This window comes from Sinohyriopsis cumingii, chromosome 18, assembly GCF_028554795.1.
Source record: "Sinohyriopsis cumingii isolate HCF-2022 chromosome 18, ASM2855479v2, whole genome shotgun sequence".
Classification (NCBI taxonomy): Eukaryota; Metazoa; Mollusca; class Bivalvia; order Unionida; family Unionidae; genus Sinohyriopsis; species Sinohyriopsis cumingii.
Genome location: NC_142978.1, coordinates 60333614 through 60357434, shown reverse-complemented (window position 1 = coordinate 60357434; position 23821 = coordinate 60333614). Strand labels below are relative to the sequence as shown.

At 33.6% G+C, this 23821-nt stretch overlaps 1 protein-coding gene across 4 annotated transcripts in view; it reads left to right on the top strand.

The window, feature by feature from the left end:
- Window positions 1–23821, top strand: part of LOC149776759 (polypeptide N-acetylgalactosaminyltransferase 5-like) — an 85476-nt gene that overhangs the window by 44744 nt on the left and 16911 nt on the right. For 2 of the 4 annotated variants that reach the window (XM_089941432.1, XM_089941434.1), the window contains exons 3-6: window positions 888–1041; window positions 8259–8425; window positions 9176–9340; window positions 21820–22036. In XM_089941432.1, coding sequence (XP_089797558.1) covers window positions 888–1041; window positions 8259–8425; window positions 9176–9340; window positions 21820–22036 — 703 coding nt within the window. Of the gene's footprint in view, window positions 1–887; window positions 1042–8258; window positions 8426–9175; window positions 9341–14305; window positions 14523–18887; window positions 19105–21819; window positions 22037–23821 lie in introns of all 4 variants that reach the window. The other 2 variants (XM_089941433.1, XM_089941435.1) reach the window with 2 other exon arrangements.

Genomic DNA, 23821 nt, shown 5'->3' with positions numbered 1-23821 from the left:
AGAGCAATTATCTAATGTCCGGTACCTTTACCATCAACCGGCCAGTTACCTACTACAAATGCCCAGAAGGGTTACCGAGTGGCTGGATGGTCTATAACGCTCTCCGTTACGGAACAGTGCCATCTCACCTCTGTCTGCGTGGGTTCGAGTCTCAGATTCGGCCAATGTGCAATGTGGGTATGTTAGAAAGCCTGCCAGTAGCTTCTCGTGGATCGATGATTCTTTCCGGGGGTTTACCCTGGCTCTTCCTCCACCATTAATACTGGCCGCCATGTATACCCTATCGTATGCTGAAAAATGGCGTTAAACCGTACAACAACAACAACAACAACAACAAATGCCCTGGCTATTGTACTATCCACAAACTAGTTATATACTATCCACAAACCAGTTATATACTATGCAGTACCTAGTTATTTGATATCCAACAAACAGTTACCTAGTACCAATACGCAGTGATCTACTATGCAGTTATCTACTGTTAGCGTACAGGTATCTACTATTCAGCACACAGGAATCTGCCGTCCACCAAATCAGTTATTTATTTCCACACCATGTTATCTAATGTCCAGGTATCCTAATGATCCCCACTTAATTTTTTAAACTCTCTATTCCCCTTCTCTCTTACCATCCTGGTACCCTATTATTCCCCACATATAAAGATAAATTATATACCCCCTCTACAATCTTATATAATGTCCCTACACTATTCTCCTATTTTAAGCAATACTATAATCGCATTCACAAAGGGTGGGATTTAAAAGAATGGGTACAAAATAGAGTTTGAATCCCTTAGCAACAAAACTATTCGCTGTGCATGCGCATATTGAATAATAAATTAATGACTGCTGCACCAATATAACGTATTTAATTTCATTTTTTTCCAGGAGAGATGGGGAAGCCTGTAATTATTGATCAAAACAAATTATCACCTGAGGAGCGTAAGAAATATGATGAGGGAATCAGGAGAAATTCATTTAATCAGTACGCAAGCGACATGATCTCGCTACATAGAAGTTTACCGGATGTACGGGATCCCGAGTGAGTAAGAATGTCAACTTAAAACGATATATTTGATAGTGTGTGTGTGTGTGTGTGTGTGTGTGTGTGTGTGTGTGTGTGTGTGTGTGTGTGTGAATGATATATGTAGTAAACATTTCGGTAATTTAACATTTTTTAATGAATCATGAATGAATAAAGTACTCGATTCTAGCATTTCGATAGGAATGCCTCAAGAGCAGTTGTTCTTCGTTTGATACCATTACATTACTACAAGCTTATAGTAAGTGTTGTTAGGACAGTAGGCCTTAAGCTATGTACATGCGAAAGCTACAAATTTATTAAAGTCAACAAATAATTTATTTCTCTAAGTTACAAAGTGAAATTTCAAGAGACACTTACAGTCTTGTGAATTCGATCCCAGATAATCCTTAATGTCTTATTACGCTTCCAGTGTTATAGAATCCACTGAATGAATTCCAGTATCTTTTCAATGTCGTGATGAACAAGCATGATACAATCAAGAATGTGTTTAAATGAATTCCCAATAATCCTTTAGTAGTATTTAATTCCATTGTCACGTGTTTATGCTCTTTCAAACAGTACCAATTAAGAGTGAAGACAAAACGCGTTGCAAAATTTAAAAAAAAGTTTATTTCCCTAGAAAAACAATGTAAAATTAGGGAAAAGAACTTATGATTTTACGATTCAAATCCAAAATAAAAATCCAAGAATTAAAAAATAGAAGTCCTAACAATAAAATGTCCTAAATGAAACTAAGATCGAATCCTGATGGAAGGCGATGACGTGTGGTCAGCGTCATACTGATATGTCAACAGTTCATTGTTAAATCACAGCAAATAATATTCCAACTTGAATTCAGTCTAAATTTCGATAACTGTCTTTGTCCAAGAATTAATTTAGGGCACAAATATTTCCAAAGAAAAATGATATCTTCAATCCAAATAAATTGAAGTGAAAAAACAATAATTAGCCCTTAAACTGGTCACAACATACAACACTTGGACGTATCCAGTGTTATAGTAAGAATGACTATTAGTTTTCAAGACAACAATAATAAATCTATATACAACGCAAACCAGATGCCCGGATATGGGTCAGTCCTCTGGCAATCTAGAGTTTGTAAAAACTGATGCATGATATTTGACACTTAGGCCAGATATGGCACTGATTAAACTTTATGCATCTTACTATGAGAAAGAAACAAAATTGTTTACTAGAAACCATCACTGGTTCTGAATCAAGTCAGGAACTAGGTCAGCATTATATACAGAGTTTATATTAATAGTTGCTTGCTCTGAAAATTAAAACATCAGTCAGAACTGAATTCTATTCAATTAAATAGTTATATTACTGCAGCATGTAACAGAATTGAAAAAAAAAATGAAAAATAACAAACAAACAATTTAGTTAAATCAAATATAAATTAAAACAAATATAGATAACACTTCCCCCATAAAAGAAAAAGAAAGAATTTATATGATAAAGCTTTTCTTACCATAGATTAAATCTATCTGATGTTTGAAAACAAAAATAAATAAATAATAGAACTCTTATGAATTATATGCAAAGTGTACATTAAATAATATTTCTATACACGAGAAAGTGCATCTGCTATTAAATTGTCTTTTCTCTCGATGTGCCTGATGTCAATAATATATTCCTATAATAACAAACTCAACCTTAATAGTCTTTGATTTTCATTTTTCATCCTGCCGATGAAAGTAAGTTGGTTGTGACCGCTAAACACAATAATCGAAGAAGGAGCTGAACTAATGTAAACTTCAATATGTAGCACATTGAATGATTAACACTGTTTTCTTGAGTCTATACTGCTACAACCACAACACTGCTTGCATAAACAGACAGTTTAAATAATTGAGTGAAATTTGGAGATGTAAGAACTGGCGCGCTTTTAATATGGATTTAACTTACCAAAAGCATCCTGACATTTTTTCAGTCCAAAGAAAGTAGGTTTTATTACTCAATAAATTTTTCAAGGGTTCAGCAATTATGGAAAAATTGGAACAAAATTTCCGATAGTATCCAGCCATACCAAAGATTGTATCAGCTACTTTTTACTAGAGAATTCAGAGATAGCCTTGACCTCTGCATATATAGGCTTAACTTGTCCATGTTCCACGGTATGTCCTAGAAAAGTTACACTAGCACGGCATAACACAATTTTCGTTAAATTAATTGTCAAACTTGCATCAGTGAGTCTGTCAAAGAATTTCCGAATTCTCGCTAAATGTTCTTTCCAGGTGTCGTTGTAGATGATGGCATAATCGATGTTTTCATCACAATTGTCTAGACCAGAAGCAATTATATTCATGAGACGTTGAAAAGTACTTGGCGACCCTTCATCCCAAAGGGCATTACTTTATAATGATAAAGTCAATCTGGAGACACAAAGGCTTAAATTTCCTTTGCACTTTCCGTTATTGGAATTTGCCACAATCCTTTGAGAAGGTCAAATTTGGTGACATAATTGGCATTTCCGATCTTATCAATACAGTCATCGATTTTTGATAATGAAAATGAATCTATTTTTGTCACTCTATTCACCTTCTTATAACTAGTGCACCTACGGAAAGTTTTATCTGGTTTTGGAACATGTATGCATGTTGTACTCCAGTCATTTCTACTGGGCCCTAAAAATCATTCTACAGTAAATACTGAAATTTCTTTTTTCAAGTAGTCCTGTTTGAAAGGGTTCATCCTGTATGGGTGTTGTTTCACAGGTTTGGAATTTACAATTTCAACGTCATGGAAAATTTTGATCGTTCTTGTAGGAACATCTGGAAATAAGTGCTCATATTCAAATAATACCTTTTTAAGTTCATTTCTTTCTTGCACTTGTAAATATGAAAGTTTCTGGTCCATATTTTTCATAGTTTCTTAATTCTGAAGATTTGTCACGTCAATATCAGAAGAATCTGATGCTATTCCTTCACTTAAATCTTCAATGAGGGGGAGGACATATACAATTAAATTAATTGCATGCTTAAACTGGCTATCTTTTGCGATATACTAGTACTCCTATACTTTCTTTAGATCCCACGAGTACCAATATTATAATTTAACTCATTCATTTTCTTCATAACCTTGCAAGGGCCGTAATATCTAATCTTAAGAAAATTTTGACGAGTGAGCAAGAGAGACAGACTTCTATTACCAGACTCAAACGTTTTCTCCATAGCTGTTCTATCAAACCATAACTAACGTTTGACTTGAATTGCTGGATGCCAAATTCAAGCATAACAGGCTGGAAAATTCTAGACCTAAAATTTGACCCTTGCTCAGATTGGACAGATTTGAGAAGGCCAAATTAAATATTTAAACAAAAACCTCTTCATCAAAGCTTTTACTATGGTTTTAGATTTAATATTCCTCAAAGGAATCGACTCTGAAAACCTTGTTGATGTACACATTATGGCCAACAAGTATTGGTTACCTGACTTGGACTTATGTCTGTCTTCATTCTGATGCTTATTTTTCAATTTGTAGCAATCATAAATAACGTCTCCTTCCTTCTTTCAATAGGTTCATATAGGCAGAGACAAGGATTTGTTATCACGCGTATCAGAAGCTACATTTATAAACGTTATGCCAGATTGAGATTTAGAAGTCTTGTATTAGGCTGAAATACGTTTCTACAAGAAGACTGATGTATGGAAGACTTGCCTACAAAAGGAACTTTATGAGCTACGAAATACTCGTCAGCAGCACGAGACTCATTTTCCAAGTTTTCGACTATATGCTCATCAAGATAAGTCTTAATGTCACTATGGACACAGTTCTTGACTTCTTCAAGTAATACAAATTGTTTGACACTTTCATAATCTTGATCAACTTTCTTGGCTAAGCACCATCTATCAAATAACTGCACTTTTTTCTTGCAAATTCGACATCAGTCTGTCCAGCTTATTTTTATAGTTTCGGAATTTTTGCCGATTAGCCTCAGAGGCTAACTTATAATCCTTAAAGACGCATTCCTTAACCACATCATAATCAGCACTTTGCTGTAGTGACAGTGAATGGTAAAAATCACTAGCTTTACCAGTAAAAACGCATTGTAATAACATAGTTCATTGCTCCCTCGGCAATTTCAAATTATCCGCCATATTTTCAAAACGAGGGAAATATTTCTCCGCTTCTTTTTCTCTGAAAGGGGGCACTAACTTCATATTCTAAGTAAATCAAAACTTGAATTTATATGCGAAATGGGAACGTGCATATCACTTGCCAGTTTTATTTTGTGTATTCTAAATTGAAATTCCCTCCGTTCATTTCATTTGCATGAGTAAACAGTTCTTTGTTGAATCACAGAAAACAATATTCTGTATGAATTCTGTATACATTTTGATAACTGTCTTTGTCCAAGAATAATTTAGATCGAAAGTATTTCCAGTGAAAAATAATCTCTCGGAATCGAAATAATTTGAAGAAAAATAAAATAATTAGCCCAAAAACTGGTCACAACATAAAACACTTGTACGTCTTCAGTGTTATAGCGAGAATGGCTATTATTTTTCAAGACAACAGTAATAAATTTATTTACAACGCAAACCAGATCGCCGGATGTGGGTCAGTCCTCTGGAAAAACTAGCGTTTGTAAAAATGTATGCATGATATTTAAAAAGTACGCCAGATATGGCATTGTTTCCACTTTATGAATCTTACTCTGAGAAAGAGCATATGTTGTTTACTAGAAACGATCACTGGTTCTGAATCAAGGCCGGGAACTAAGTCAGCATTATATACAAAGTTTATATTATTACTTGTTTATTTTGAAAATAAAAAAGTCATTTAGAACTGAACTTTATTCCAGTAAATAAAGTCACATTATAATAATATGTAATGGAATAACAAATATTTAAAACTAAGAAACAAGCAATAAAATTAAATCAAATATAAATTAAATCAAAAATACATAACACCATCAAGTCAATGCAAACTTTGTAATGCCAATGAATAATTTAAATAAATACTTATTCTACAATTATATTTGAAGATAACTGCAAACACTGATAAAATCTTACCAAAACCTGGTACGAAACCGGAATGAATAATTGTTCACCAATGATCTTTAAATGCAAACACCCATTGCACCTACGATGCAAAAGGTTTTTCTGCACACACAAAAATTTCCGATAGAAAATTTCACTAACTCTTGAAAATGTATTCTTGTAAAATCATGTTTGCTACTTTAAATCATAACACACTTCAGGAAAACAAAAACCCCATCTTCATTCACAAGCATGACAAACGTTAGATGTGCAAAAACACTATCCACACTTCTCAGTTACGGATAAATATCAAGCAAAGAATATAAATTAAAAATACAATACAGTGTAATGAGTTATTCAAACGTATTTGCTCAAGTAGACAATTATATCTCCATCTTAGATTCATATTTCAAAACATGTAACCGCCCCAGATGCAGTGGAAATCAGATTACGACGTTAAACGAAATAAACTGATTTTGGGAGCTTATGTGTCTCATCTCTGGCTGGTTGGACAGTAATATAACAATAATGGGATATCATACGGGAAGAAACCATTTCAGTAACATAAGACAATGGATACACAAATAAATCTTTATGTAATCTGGAGCAGTAATACAAAAATTAATTCAAGAAGAAGGAAAAGAGGAGATATTAACTGTAATGCTTTACCATTTCACGAATTTATGACTCCATTCTCTCTCTCTCTCTCTCTCTCTCTCTCTCTCTCTCTCTCTCTCTTACACTTCTGGCTACCATCTAACAAAAATGACGAAATGTGCTTTACGTTCTTAAAGATAAACGTTTTTTTACGTGTAACCAAATTAAGTATGGATCTTAATGGTTGGGCCTGACAAAACTTTAAATCTTAGTGGTATACTGTCTAAATCCTTAGATATGAAGTTACAAATTGAAGGAACATACATACATACATACATACATACATACATACTATTATGTTACGTGTTTAGGTTCTAATAAACAGTAACAAAAGAAAGCGTGAAAACAACAAGTTTTGAAAAATTTAACACATAATTTATTTCCCTGGAAAAACACTGTAAAATTGAAAACAAATAAAACCTTACGGTTTTAAGAATCAAATCAAAAAATAATCCAAGAATAATCCAAGTATTCAATTTTAGAAGTCCTAGTAACGAAATGTTTCAATGAATTCAATTTCGAGTCCCGACGAAAAATCTAAAATGGAACGCGATGACGTATACTGAAGTCAGTGTAGAGCTGATGTGTATAGTCCTTTGTGAACCACTGAAAATAATATCCCGGTGTTTGAATTCCGAATAAAATTTAAATAAATGTCTTTGTCCAAGAATTCTTTATGAACGCTCAAATATTTCCATGAAAAAGAATTGATCTTTTAGAATCCAAATGATTTAAATACAAATTAAAGTGTTAACTCCAAACTATTACAACAAAGCTTACTTCTTTACGTGCCAGTGTTTAGAAGCCCAACTAATTAATTTCTTTATAGACATCGGTATAAAATCTGAATGCTGTACACTTTCGGAAAACCCAGAATTGCGAAATAGAGGCTGTTTACATATGACCTTCATGAAAACCAATCATTTTACTCCGAGAATAAAATAAAAATAAAAATGTGTTTACTTTTCTCAGCGATTTCTGAATCAAGGTCAAAAACTAAGTCAAAAATATAAACAGTGTTTCTTTTCTTAGGTATTAATGAAAAAAATTCAGGTCAAACTGAATTTTCTGGAAAATATCAAATTCCTAGTAAACAAAATTGCATTACATTGACATGTAATAAAATTTAAAAACAATTTATTTTTAACTTACAAACAGACAATTATATTAAATCAAATATAAATTAAATAAAATATACGTAACAATACATACATACATACATACAACCATGCATATTCACACACACACACACACACAGAGAGAGAGATATACATAAATACATACATACATCCGTATACTTTTATATGGGGAGAACAATAACTGCCACCAAGTTAGTTGCATGAAGCTACGTCGACAATTTTAGACACAGATTAGCAATGTCGATGAACACTGAGACCCTATTTTTCAAGATGAACTGCAGACTGAGAAATACCTCTATGCATGCACGTGCGTATTTTTATCTTCCTTTTCCGGGACAAGTATACACCCGCTATGCAGCTTTTACAATAAAATAAAATGGCTTGGATCCTTTCTAAAGATGTGACTTTTGATATTGTTTATAATTTTTAGGTGCAAGCAAATAGAATATTTGAAAGATTTGCCGGATACGAGCGTCATCATTATTTTCCACAACGAAGCGTTGTCTGTACTACTTCGCACAGTACATAGTGTGCTGGACAGATCACCAACACATCTGCTAAAAGAAATAGTCCTAGTTGATGATTTTTCAGATTTTGGTATTCTTTCTCTTCTTCATCTTCTTCTTCTTCTTCTTCTTCTTCTTCTTCTTATTATTATTATTATTATTATTACTAGTAGTAGTAGTAGTACCAATTGGCTCACCCTACGCTTAAAAAGGGTATGTTTAATTTACTTTAACACTGTCTTATGATAAACAGAAATTTTAAGATTATGCGAACTATTGTACATATGCGTGTTTTAATGATTTATCGAAACTACTGCACATTTGTATTATAATGACCCTACCAAGCTATTGTACATTTGTGTGGTTTAATGGTTTATAGAAACTACTGTACATTGTTTGTGCTTTAATGGTTTATAGAAACTACTGTACATATGTGTATTTTAATGATTCATCCAAACTAATTTACATTTGTGTATAGCAATTGTTATTTCTATGATACGGAGGAGGAGAATCCAGGATGCAGATTAATTCTACATAGTTTACGATGTAAAGCATGATAAAAACAAATGCCTAATTTAAAGATAAAATAATAATAATTCATGCTTTTATCGACGTTAAGACTCCTTTCTAAAATTTAAGTCTAAATATAATTTTACACTTTTCAAAATGAAAATACGAAGATTAGGTTGATACCTAAGCTTATAAAACCCTGAATCTCCAAAACAAGGTGCTAATGTGAAAAATATTATATCCCAAAATACAAACAAACAGAAGACTTAGAAAGTTAAAAAGCTAAAATGGCTACATTTGGCTGCTGTTTACTATTTGTTTTAAAATACAGATCACCTAAAACAGACTCTAGACGAGTATGTTGCGAGACTTCCAAAAGTGTCCCTTATCCGGCTGAAACAGAGATCCGGATTGATTCGAGCTCGGATAGCAGGTTTTGATGCATCCACTGGACAAGTCGCCATTTTTCTTGACTCTCACTGTGAAGCGACCGAAGGTCAGTTGTCTTGTCACAATAGAGCTGTATATGTTAATTAAAACAAACAAATCCTTAATTCAAAAGTTGCTAAATATTACTATTTAGCATGAACAAATTGATTAAGTTGATGCATCACTGAGTAGGAAAAACCATTTATATAGCATTATAGGAAGCCAAGAAAAAAAGTAACGTTACTGTTAAGATATATATATGCATGTGTGTGTCATTGTGCATTACAATACGAACGCTACTTCGTTCCTCGAGAGTTTTATGGTATTATAGTATAGACACAAGTGAAACAAAAATTGTGCCATTCATTAAGAATTTAATTAACTGTTACATAAATATTGTCATCCCTTATGAATTTAGATCACTGTAACATAAATATTGGCATCCATTATGAATGTAGTACTGTGACTCCAAAAGTCACCCATTACTTATTTAGATCATTTAAAAGTAGGCTATTTAATGAAAACTATTTTATTGTCTAGTCTAAAAATATTATCGAATCTAAACATTTCTCATATTTTCAGCGCAACTTATAGGCATACAAATTACCAGCTCAAGTGAATTTAATGCTGCTTTTGTTATCTTCAGGACACATACAGTTCTTTGGAAAATTGCAATGATGTATTGTTTCTATTTATATATAAATTGTCTTCTGTGTTCAGTTTCCTCTCACTATACGGCGCTACCGGAAAGTATGGATCCTTGTCTTGTGTATCCTCCCATTTCCATTATTTACTAATATGGAAATGGAGGATATCGGTTTAATTTCTTTTGCGTTTAATTTAATGTAAACTTCCACAATTAACAATAGGATTGCAACTAATTTTGCAGTCATCAATAATATAATTTCATATATTAAATTTTCTGTATTTTCAAATTATCTAAATTTGAATTTGATAATACTGCAGTGCTAATGAACGTAGAATTATAACTTATTCAACACGACATCTGTCGAACCGAAATGGTTAGCGCGCTGGAAAGTGCACTGTGTCTAAATATCTCCTCGTTATCTTGGAGATTATTTCCTTGAATCACTTCTGGCTTTCTAATGTAATAAATATGTAACATTTTAAAACTTAAAAATATAAAGTTAAATGTTTGTTTCTTTATGCTTGAAATTAATTTCAAACTGCAGCAGTTCATCGTGCTTGATTGGATGAAAATAATTGATTAATTATTTCAGCATGCAATATCAAACTGTTAAAAAGTATGGAGAAAGAAGATTGTATCGTTATAACATGATCGATATCATCTTTTAGTAATAGTTCGGGGTGTTTTTACAATTAAAAAATCAAATACAGCATTGTTATCATCGTTAAGTGTTAGAGCAACAAATGCAATAGACACCAATGCTATCTGCCATAACAGCCAAAATATAACGATAATAATAATAATAATAAGTACATAGTATATAAGTACATATTATATTTTTAAATTAGAATGATAGTTACTGTAAAAATGTTTTTTTTATACACAATTTGATAACTTTCTTGGTTTTAGAACATGTATGAAAGAACAAGAGATGAATCAAATTAAAATATCATTAGAAAACAAATAATTACATAGCTGATATAACTATGTCAGTGAATGCCTGGAAACACATACGTTCTGGTGATATTTATTTATTTAATATTTTTTATTGTCGGTTTTAATGGCATGTTTAGTACATTATTGGCTATATCAAGCCTAGGTAACAATCGAATTCGTGACCTTTGGATTACGACGCTCTACAAGCGGATCTACCGCGGTTGATTAATAACGCCTCTGGTTTATTTAAAATTCATGTCTTATTTGTAAACAATGGATTTTGAAATTAATTATTATATAACTTAAATAGTTCAAGTTTGATTGAATGATGTATGGTAGTTACAGTAATATTATATAGATAAAGAAAAGATAACGGCCTGTCTTGATTGGTCGAGCCAGATTTTCTGGTGGCGCCACCTATCCCATTCAAGGGAAGCAAATGGGCTCGGTCATTAATTTTCTATAATTGTAAAGAAACCCTGTAAGTTTTATATATAAAAAATTCCTTCTTTATTTTTGTAAGTGGCGGTATGTTTCCGTCCTGTCTGGGTGTTTGGTAGAGGTCAGCCACTTGCAAACAATTAAGAGCCTATAACTTTCTATCGTAACGAGTGTGTAGCGAGACACAGTTAAGGAAGTTTATGTTTTTGTAATTACTTTGAAGTCGTGACATAGGGACTAAGCATGCCATCATGTTTATGTTTTCCAAATGGTCGGAAACTGTCTTTAAAATAGAAAAGTACGCAATACAATTTAAGATATTGCACGAAATTATTATGCACAAGCCTTGGCAAACATGTTCGCCAACACACACACACACACACACACACACACATATATATATATATATATATATATATATATATATATATATATATATATATATATATATATATATATATATAAAGAGACAGAGACGCTAGCAAAAGTACACCTGTATACACGCACGCAAACACATATATGCTCGCATGCAAACTCATTTGTATTCAGTACACTCGAATCCTACCTGCTGTGATGTAAATATAATCAAACGGGTTGATTCATTTGGAATTTGAATTGCTATTGCATTACAGTTCCAGAAATGAAAACAAAATAAGAAATTATAATGATTTTGTCTTCCCTTCCACTTGACTGCAAGCATGGTGGTTGAAAAGTTGTCACAGGCAGAGGCAATTAAGTATATATTGGGGATGACATCACGGCAAATTTCTGGCAGCCTTTAATGGGGAGTGCGACAAATCTGTATCAATACCGCTTTATTATCAGTTTGAACTACATTCACAGCCTACTGTATATACCTAGTTACCACGTGATGAGGTTTGTTCTTGGGCCACCAAACCGTATGTCTTCAATAATCATGGATATTCATCTGTATTTAGTACTTCATTTAGGTGGGCATCCTAGATTGGTCTAACAGGCTTTCATTCTTCTAAAGGACTCGGTTCTTCGACAATGTTGCCGCACATTTACACATTAGAATCATGACTGTGGTGAGAGCTTAGAAATCGCGCAGGTTTAGTTTCTCTTTGTAACCTATTATTATTATTTAAATTCTGGACAACTCCTCTATTTGCATGAGGGTTCCTTCCAGCCAAACCTTTTCTAGGCATGTTTATGTTTCCTAATCTTATGTGATATTGTGATCAATGTACCGGTAAGCAATTTTTAATTGTACAGTTCTTGTATAATTTGAGAGACTTTTTGTTAGAATCTAATTTTATCCGACACGTTTCTAATCTTTCTGCCTTCTTAAAGCAGCTGCCGATAAACGTGCTAGTCACTGCATTAAAACATAGAAAATGAAACAATAAAAATCACAGTTGGCAAATTTAAACTTAAAATTGTATTACTTCTGAAACACAAGCATATTTGTTATTATTTTTGTGCATATAAAACACAAGCAAATTATATGGCCGTGATTAGCATTAAACTGCGCTTGATTTGACAATAAACGTCAATATCAATCCATTTCAGGAGTACTTTGGTAATGGTTACCTAAGATAGATGTTAGTAATTATGGTTATAGCGCTGTCTACTTTTAGACTTATCGGTACTGTGCTCATATTAGCTGCAAGACCTGTACTCCCCAACATAATAAAAAAAATATCTGGGTGAAGGTGAATTCGAAACTGACAAATTAATTACAAATATCCAAATAACTTTAATTATTTGGGTGGTATTCATGTAGCGTATGATAGTGGATCAGTGCTGTCATTGGTGGTTAACAGACTCTTACTTTGTCCTTCTGTCACTCACTGTATATGTTACCACATGCCTTACCTGTTGCAGTCTCTGCCATTGTTTTAAATGTTGATAGTTCGTGTCTTTTCTGGATTGTTTCAACAAATTACAAATGACAATTTTGAGGCGCCAACAAGAGAGTTGTGTCTTCGACTACACTAGTGACCCAAATAATGTCAGCTCTTTCTATCCATAGCTGCTATCATCCAAAAACAAATTTACACAAAATCATTCGAAATTATCTCTCTTTCTTTTATTCCTCTGATTTCTTAGTCGATATATAGCTTATATCCTTTATTTTAGTTTTGTGTCAATGCATTTTTACAGGTGCTCGATTCAATAGGATATTGTTTTACTAACATCAAACAATGCGTAGAATGATTAAAGGATCTGAAAAGTAATAAAGCATCATTAAATTAACTAGTGCTGTAACAAGAAATTGTATATGAATTTAATTTGCACCCAGTGATGCTTGATTTATAGTAATATTGCGAATCATAATCTTTTCCAACGCTAATTCATGAAAGATATCCAACTATTTTTCGAAGAGAATGTCGTCAGTTGATATGGCGCTTTTTCTCTGCATGCCTTGATGCGATATTCTAGTACTTGCCTCAGATAAAGGAAAATATATTCATCAAGATATATTTTGAGTCAAAAAAAACTGTTGATAAATGAAATATATTTGCTAACAATCGACAAAGAGGGCTGAATGATTTGGTATTCTTCATGTTGATACTAAACTGTTCACTAGATAAAGTCTGCACAGAGACTCGGGTTTCCTAACTAAATGCGTTTGTCATTTTGAATTACTTCTACGTGTCTTCTTTCCGTTATTTGGATGGTCGTTTACGACTGATATACTTACCAAGGTTTTTTTGTTGTTGTTGTGCTGAACCAATCTTCAATACAAAATATCCATAGATACGGAAAATCATTATTAGTTAAAGTGATATTTATAGCAGATATATCGCAAATACATATTCTAGTTTATTGGCATACGTCGTGCTGTGCATTTACACTTTGAGGTCCTGCATTAGCTTGCTCGAAACCTGTGACAGCTGCCCACAAGAACCGTTTCCAAAGCAAATCATCAACTCTAAACTGAATCGTCAAATCTATCAATGTTGTTTCCATCATTTGGGTGACAGGACGTATCATTTTGTCAGAATCACTCAGTACTTGACTCTTTATAACCTTCCATAGGATGGTTGGAGCCACTTCTCGATAGAATTGCCAGAAACAACACAACCGTTGTGGTTCCGGATATTAATACAATCGTTGAAGACACACTCGAGTTCGAACTGAGAGGCTGTAAGTACAGTCAAGCGGGTGGATTTGATTGGAACCTTGTTTTCAATTGGCACGTTATTCCAGGACCTGAAAGGAAGAGAAGGGGCTACAACGATTGTCTTCCCTTCAGGTGTGTAACCAAGTCACTTTGTAGGACAAGCGAATCCTCATTGGTGCAGTGAATGTATTCATCCTGGTGTTTTATGCTTTTGTGACGTGTGTGAGCTATCTCATGAGTAAAGTGGCTTACGGTAATGTGGAATAGAGACGCAAATACTTGTGTAATTCTTTTCTTTTCCTGATTGTATCCCAGTCATCTAACCTTTGTGTCTCGACCGACAAGTTCTTCTCTGCCACTTCATTTACATTTTTAATTTTCTTCATAAACCTTTCTGACATTACTGGCCGTGGCGAAAACAACAAAATAGCGGCAATTTCGATGGTCTACAGTCCACACGCATGCGTTAAGTGTTTTCATATGAATTCAAAAGCCGTTTAGCAGATAGAGGCTGATTCAGAGAGGAATTGATCATGAACATAGAATGCTTTGGAAACAAATATGAAGAAATAAATCAGCAGAAGAGGGATTCAACTTGCTGTCTGGGTACAAAAAGTTTCCACTTGCTGTTTAGGTACAGAGGAATTCTTCTTGCTGCTGGGTACAACATGGTTCCACTTGCTATTTAGGCACAGATGAATTCCACTTGCAGTCTGTACAAAAAATGTTCCACTTGCTGTTTAGGTATAGAGGACTTCCAGTTGATGCTTAGATACAGAGGTTCTTGCTGTCTGGGTACTAAGGGATCCAATTGCATTTTAGGTACAATGGGATTTCACTTACTATATAAGAACAAAGGGATTTCACTTACTGATAAGAACAAATTGAATCCACTTGTTGTCTGTGTACAAATGGATTCCACTTGCTGTCCAGGTACTAAGGATTCCACTTGATGTATATGTACAACGGGATTCCACTTGCTGTCTAGGTACAAATAGATTCCACTTACTGTATAGGTACTAACGATTCCACTTGCTCAGTTCATATAAATGAATCATTACGTAGTGAACTAACAGTATCCTTGAAATTCAGCATGTCGGACCGTCATTCATAGAACCTGTTGAAGTACACCAGTGATGTCAGAACTTAGTAATGAAAAAGTGGCTTAGAATAACTTCTTGGTCTATCGTTGCGTCTCTTCAATTCTAAGGTAGCGTTTATTCCCTGAACCCGTCCATCTTTGGTTGTTTGTATATAACTGTGTGGGCATTTGACCTTAACATCATTGGTGTCTGATTCCATTTTTTATTAGTAATAATAACAATATAGATTCCTATAATGCGTAATAATGAAAATATAGATTCCTATCTATAAGACTAGTACCCTGTGCTTACTTTCGTCCTGTTTTATATGTTACCATTGTACAATACTTTCAGTGTTAAACCTTGGAAACTTTGATTTGTCTGTGGTTGTGTCACTTTGTAAACCCCCAGTATATAATTATTGTATTATCGTGTGTTATTGTTATTTTTGTAATTCGCTCGTTTGCTACTAAGAAGTCCTAAAAACGTGAAAAGATATTAATATTTTTGTAATCTGTTTCATCCAAGTTAATTTAAAAGTTATACATAATTCAAATATACCTGTAATATTCTATGATGGAAGAACACGACACACACACTCAGATGGAGCAGAAGAGAACTTCTACATTAAATTTACAGATACATGGTAAGATATCAAGTATGAGACAGACGTCAACTAGCATTGATTAAATCGCGATGTAATCGGTTTAGCTATATAGAACATCTATATAAATACAAGTATACGGATTAACTACATAGAACATCTATATTAATACAGTGGCGCAAACTATAGATATATACTTTCCAATTTTTTTTAACAAGTTTCAGATATTTTTTACGTAAATTAGTAACTCTTGTTATCATTATATTGTAAAGAAAGCAAAGGCATACAGGTAGACTGTTTGATGTAAGCAGTGTACCATTTTAAAAGTTATAGACAGACAGACTTTTTTTATTTAAGCAGTGTATGATTCTAATCGTTACAGACAGGCAGAATGTTTGATTTAAACAGAGTACAATCCTACATGAACCGATGGCATGCTGTTAGTCCCGAGTCAGTCTTATATACGGAATCAATCCCTTATGTATGGAGCAGAATTGTATGTTTATTTTAATTCTAACTTGGAATACACATTTTAATCAATGAAATCGATATATATATATATATATATATATATATATATATATATATATATATATATATATATATATGAGTTTCCCCACATTCACACATAGTGTATCATCTTCTTCAAAAAACAATAAATAATATAATACAGTAATAGGCATTAACATTTTTATACAGAGAAGCAAACTTGTCTAGTTAAGGAAAATGACATCATTATATAAGAAATAGTTACATACCTTGGAAAGAAGCTATTATGTTCACAGAAAGGCGTAATAACAATGATGCATGCTAAAATCACCATAGCGTTATGCTGCTGGTCGTGACCTGGTTAGCAACCTCATAGCAATGTCATCCGGTGTCTTAGCATGTCATCGGTACCCGTGCATTATGTCTTGATTGTAACTTTACGTCTCTGATATAATTTCTGCTTCGGGAAAAAGAAGTGCGAATTCATTTACATTACCAAGAAAGATGGAGTAACGACGAAAGAAGAAGACCATAACAACGACCTGTTTCGGCTAACGAAGGGTAAAACTGTCTAAGATGACATTAAAAACGTTGACAAAGAGAGGGCTAAAAGGGCACTTTTAATCAAGAGTCTCTGCCAATTTTACTATGTGCTTGCATCTCCAGTTTTAAACATTTCTTTTTCGGGGCACATTTATTGTCAGTCCATCAAGGATGTGACTCAATGGGCAGCCTATCACGTAGAATGACAGAGCGTCCGTCCGGTTTTATTAAAATGGTTAGCAAGCGTTGTGTTAAAATGTCTTTTATGGATTTTGTGAGTATAATCTGGATTGTTTCCGCCCATCTCAAATGGAAATTTGATGGTTGAAATGTTAAGAAACAAGTTATTTGTGTATTCGTGTCTTCATAGGCTTCAAAATTGTTTCAGTATTGTAAGCACTTCATTTGCATTAGTGTTTCTGATATGTCATGCCTTTCAATCTACACATACTATCATCCAGATACAAATCACAAAGAGATTAAGAACTCTTGAAAATAGCAGTCGCTGACATTTCCTTTAAAATTAGACAGCATATGTCTTTACATCTCTATCTTACTACTGACGTACCATGGCTTTAGGTGAACCGGACAAGCAACAGGCGGACTTTTAAACGTGTTTTTGGTCCGTAAGTTACCATATAGGATTCTTTCTGAATCTCCTTCAGATGTGCATTCGAGTCAATAATGTGCCAGTGTGTGCAGATACTTTTTCCTGTGTTTTCGGTGTCTGGCTAGTATGTTGTTACAAATGGGATGCGATTGTTGTCAGTTTTAGCTTTGTGTCTGAGTCGACTTTTATTGTGAATGGCCTTATATTTTCATATAGCCATAACGTTTGAGTTGTTTTTATCTTATGTTTTGTACGTGCGTTTTGAGTTTTCCAAGTCTTTTGCTGAGCTCATCCTCGGTTAAGCAAGTAGGTTTTTGCGAATACGTTTGCCGAATGTGTGGTTTATGATTACGTATTTAGGATGACTTATAGGTTAGAGATACTGACTGGAGTTGGTCGGTCTGGTATATAAGTCAGCAATTTGTGTTTTCCCGTGCAATGTGAATCAGGTATCCAATGACTGAAACATAAATTTTATGAGGGGGATGGTGGAAATATTTAGCAAATTCAAATGAATGGGGTGTTGCCCTGTGTTACTATGTATCAGTTAGCCACATCATCAAAAATTAGGGGCTAGTGGAGTGATAATACCGGACACAAGACACATTCATCATTAAAGCTTGATAAGGTATTGCGGGTTGGTGGCAGAGATGGAACGGCACGTATAGACGGTCATCCTACCCTTCCTTGCAAGCTTTGTGGGTTTTTTGGACGATGCTAGCTCCTGTTGTAGCCATATACTAATTTATAATGCACCCATGTTGATTTTGTTTTCATTTAGAAGAAACCTCCGCATTTTTTCGAGATGGTTTTATTTCTATTCTGCAAAATGTTATAACTTATTGTTACAAGCGTGTCCCTCTGTATCTGTCTGTCTGTGTGTATATGTGAGTGTGTATGTCTAATTTCCTAACAGAATGGGACATATATTTACATACTGTTAATTTTTGTGTATTCTTTGTTTATAAGACATGTACACGTCTCCATCATATTTGCTTAAGGCGATCCTCGTTAAGATTCTTTCAGGCATCGGTGAATCTTATAGCACAGAAACGCAAATGAAAACATTAAAAATAATCGAAGACACTCTTTAAACCGTTTTCCGAAAGCTAGCATAAAAACCGTTTCAGTGCAACCAACTCTTTATCTGCTCTTATACATCACCATAGGTTGGTTAGTGCCATTACTTGATCGGATTGCCAGGAATGAAACCAACGTGGTAGTACCAATCATTGATACCATAAGTGACACTGATCTTAGGATAAGTTTTCAGCCAGCCAAATGGTCCCACGCTGGAGGCTTTGATTGGAAGCTTCTGTTTGATTGGCACCCGGTTCCGGAAGCAGAGAGGAAGAGAAGGAACTATTTAGACTATCTCCCGTTCAGGTTGGTCTGTGGGAATTGGCTGTGACACGCTTTGAGCTTAAACATTAGGATCGCTATCTGCTGGCTAGATGTAAAGGTATCTTGCTTTTCTTTAGTAGCAGGCTAGAAAGCCGGGCAAGGAAAGCTTATTAAGAGCTGTAGAGCTGAAGTACTTGTTGCCCAGTTCATTTCTGAACAGATAAATTTGTATGTCATATAAAATATTACCTTCTATTATGAATATAGTTTTTGTCACATGCCAGATTAATTTCAGATGTAAGTGGTTTATTTCAACATTTTAATAACAAGTGTCTTGCTTTCATATTTTCTTTTTTTAAGAGGCATAGTCAAAATCTATGTGAATCGTTCTGCTTTCCGATAGCATCTTCTCTCGGTTCCAGCCACATCGTTGGACATAAATAATAGTTTATTACGTGTGTGCTCAAGCCACAAGATGGTGCATTTCATAACTGTCTTATGTATTTATCTTTCACACAGGTATGTGTCTTCTATTGATGCATGTTTGATACTTCGCATCGAAAAAACATTGCAACATTGGAAAGTATGTTGATTCCCTCCTCCCCACCTGACAAGGGACCCATTGCTATCTACTGCACTTAAAGTCTTTTTGCTACACCATGAAAACAACACAAAGCTCTAACTTGAGGTGTGGCTAATAAAATACATATATTTTCAACAACTCCAATTGTTACAGTAACAAAGTGCCAAATGCAATAATAAGGCTTCTTATTGAAATAAGTGGATGCAACAAAATCAAATTTAATGCTGGAGTAGTGATACAAGCATGTCAGTCAGAGATGGAAAATATAATTCTCTTTGTACAGATGAACTGGTGTATAAAGGGGAGGTAACAGCTCAATCAGCCAGTTTTGATTCTTGATTCTACATTACATTTCCATTTATGCATATGCTGTTATCTCTCTCTCTCTCTCTCTCTCTCTCTCTCTCTCTCTCTCTCTCTCTATATATATATATATATATATATATATATGTTTCTTGTATCCCTCTCTCCCTGTATCTGCCTCTCCATTCCTTTGTCTAAATTTACACTTCCATAATTCCATTCCTAAGCTGAAACTTCCTTATTTCCAATTCCATCTGGGGGTTTTTAAAAACTGTAATCCCATTCAATTCCTATCAAAACCAGATAAAACTTACATATCAAACTCAAGGCACTATTATCTACAATTTCCGTTATTAAAAAATACTGAATCAAATTATTTATCACTTGCTTTGTTAAAGATGCTTTTGCCTCAGCAAAGTTACTATGTCTGGCAACTCGTCTTTTTCAATGGCCTCTAATCCATCCTGTGTAGAATTCCAAACTGAGGTTTAGACTTTAGATGACACTGAGAAGGCTTGCTGTTTTCAATAAAGATTTTTCAAATGTGTGAAATGAAATTCCTTATCAGGGAGAATGAAGTTTCCGAAACAAATCCAATTTAAAGGACAATTTTAGGATCTTTGAAATGTTTTAAAGACATGCAAATCACAGCCCGCCCCCCCCCCCATATTATGTTACGATTCCGGGTCTTAGTCATTACATAACAGCAAGAAGTCAAACTAACAATTAAACTAAACCAACCAAGTTATTTATTTATCTACAATACAGAGCCAACATTCTAAAGAAGCTTACATTATTATGAATTAAAGCCCCCAAATAATCCTAACTGTCCTATTATAATTCCAAATATATCGAATGTTCGAATACCAATAACCATGAATGTCCTGTTGTACTTCAGTGATGCAATCCAGAATATCTTTGAATGAGTTTAACATAGTTCTAAAATAATGTTTTTATCCACGTCAATGAGCAAATACTAGTTCCAACGAATATTTTAAGCAAATTATTCCTTTTATTTGATGAACTGTTGTTTATGATAACAAATGGACTGAAGTGACTGGTCTTAGATAGGAACTAATTATTTGTTTATTAAATCCCTATTCATATACATTTTCACTTGAACTATAATGTTATATAATGTAAGGAGTTCTAATGGATTTTATTACAATTATGGGGTAAATAATATCATGTTTTGTGCATCCATTACGTTTTAGTATGAAATCACCATAATTATTTATCTAATATTTTGCTATTGTAAAAATTGACATCAACCAGTACTTAAAATGTTGCATTGTTTTGTTGGCGTATCCGTTGAAACGTTCATTGTGCACTAACAAAGACTGAGTGGCTGGATAAAAAAATTATTTTCAATTTTACAGCATGACTTTTTTCTTTGCTGCGTTTGGCATATCTACAGTTCTTCGATACATTAATTTTTCTATCTTAGTTTTCGACTCTTCTCTCTCATCTTGTGTGGATCTGTCTCGGTGGAATGACCTTTTTCAGCTGCAAGATTCGGGTTAGGTGTCAGAGTGTTGGCAAACAGTAAGTATCAATTGAAAGGTATTAAGTTGTTCTATCAGACCCTTGGAATGCATCTTCTTTAATCCAACGGCTGAATTACGTCCATGTTTTTAGCTGATCTCATTTGCAGAAAGAGAACATATTTACCTTTTAAGTTTCCTAAATGGTTATTCCAGCGTTGTTTTACTACCCTAATATATCATTCTTTCTTCATCGTGCAACCAGTATCCATTAGGTACCAACCAAAAACAATTTTCAGGAACTACCAAGTGAGTTGGATTCATATGTTATACATATGCGCCATTCGTTCTTAAGTTATTTTATTTTCTTATTGTTGTGTTTCCCAGGTTGGCTCGAACCGCTGCTTGATCCAATCGGTAGAAATTACACAAATGTTGTGGTTCCAGTAATCGATGTAATCAGTGATGAAAACTTTCAAATTCGATACAGCGCCGCTAAACATACACAAGCCGGAGGCTTTGATTGGAATCTTATTTTTAATTGGCATTATGTACCTGACAATGAGAGAAAGAGGCGAAACTATTTGGACTACACTCCCTTCAGGTTTGGTTCCACTGTAACATGCAAATTAGAGCTAAAGTAATTTTCAAGATAAGAAAAACCAACATATTTATGAAAATATTATAACATTTTAAAACTCTTTTTCTTATTATCAAAACAATACACTTTACATAAGGAGAAACTATATAAATTTAGATTAAGGAGAGTGTATGTGATATTACATTATTAGTACAAATTGTTAACTGTTGTCTTTGTAAAGTATATTTTTCGAATATGAATTCTTCATCAGAACGCCAGGCTTCGTTCTATTGGAAAACATATTTATAAAGACAATTTCATTTCCTTATGACATTCACTTAGTTAAAACAATAAAGATTTAATGACAAAGAAAGATGGTATGATAAAGAAAGATGGCATGACAAGTCAATCATACCTATCATCCTTATATCAAAATTGTTGTTCTATTTTAACCCATATTATTCATACAATAACAGGATCCGTTTTATAATTCTTTGTTGGCATATCGCTCCTTTTTAAGGAAAGTATTCTGCGTTATAAAGGCTTTACTAGTCTAGATGGTGAGGGATTATACACTAGAATGTTTATATTTCCGATCGATCGGCAGGTAGATGTAGTTTGTAGTCTAGCATCTTTATAATAATTGTCTCTTTTACCTAGACAATCAAACGAGCGTTGTATAAAGAAATCAACGTTGAATGAATGGAAACAAATTGTACAGTTTTAAGGTGTTTCTTACAAGTAAATTCGAAACAAACGATGCTTGTGAAATAAATAAAGTAAAAATACGCGATCATGGAAGATTCGAACAAGCTATGTGTCTGGAAAAATACATTGAATAAATAAACTTGGTTGCAGAGAATAAATTGAAAGCATGAAAGAGGCAATAGATACACAATCATAACTACATTTTCTACTACTAAATGGAAATTATATGACTCTGACAAAACAATGACCTGGTCTGGATTTCAACAGCATAAGTAAACGCTGGACCTAGACTTGTATAGAATCCAGTGATCTGATTGGCTGAAAGTAAGGTTTGATTTAAAACTGATCAATCAAATGTCATAAATCTCTACATAGCTTTAACACCTGACATGTAATAATTAGTATAAAACAGACACTTTATGCTGTCATGACTGCACAATAGGAAAGGTCAACTAAAGGGACAAAGAGTAATAAGGAACATAAAAATTTTAGTCACTAAAACAAGATTTACATTTTTGTCGGAGAAGTTTAATTAGGTGTTCATTTTGACAGTGCAGTGGATCTAATGCACTTACTTACACAGATATTCCATGATGTTGGTGGAAATAAAATACCAAAACTATTAGCGATTCATGGACGTGTCAAGAAGTCATGATTTGATGATGCATGCAAAGACACTGGCAGGAAATGGAAAAAAAGTTCTCAAACAAATAAATGCCAATCCAACAAATGAAAATTTGAAAAGAAATTGACACTTGATGACGTTGTGATTTACAAAAGATTAGTGTGTTCAAGGAACGAAAATCCAAAAAGCAATGTTAGTCTTTAAAAAAAAGATCTAGTTCCTTTATCGAAAAAAATTATTTATTTACATTTTCTAAAATAGCAGGAAACTTGTTACACATACCTATTTTGCACCATGTGGTGTTTAACCGTATTTTAACTGACTTGATTTAAATAGTAGAGTCTATAAATAAATTAAAGCTAAAAGAAATTAAATGAAATAGTTTGTATTTGGTTTTTACATGTAACAAATCTAAACTCTATTTAAGACATTCACTTGTTACGGTTTGGTAATCACAGAAAGAAAGCTATACTTTC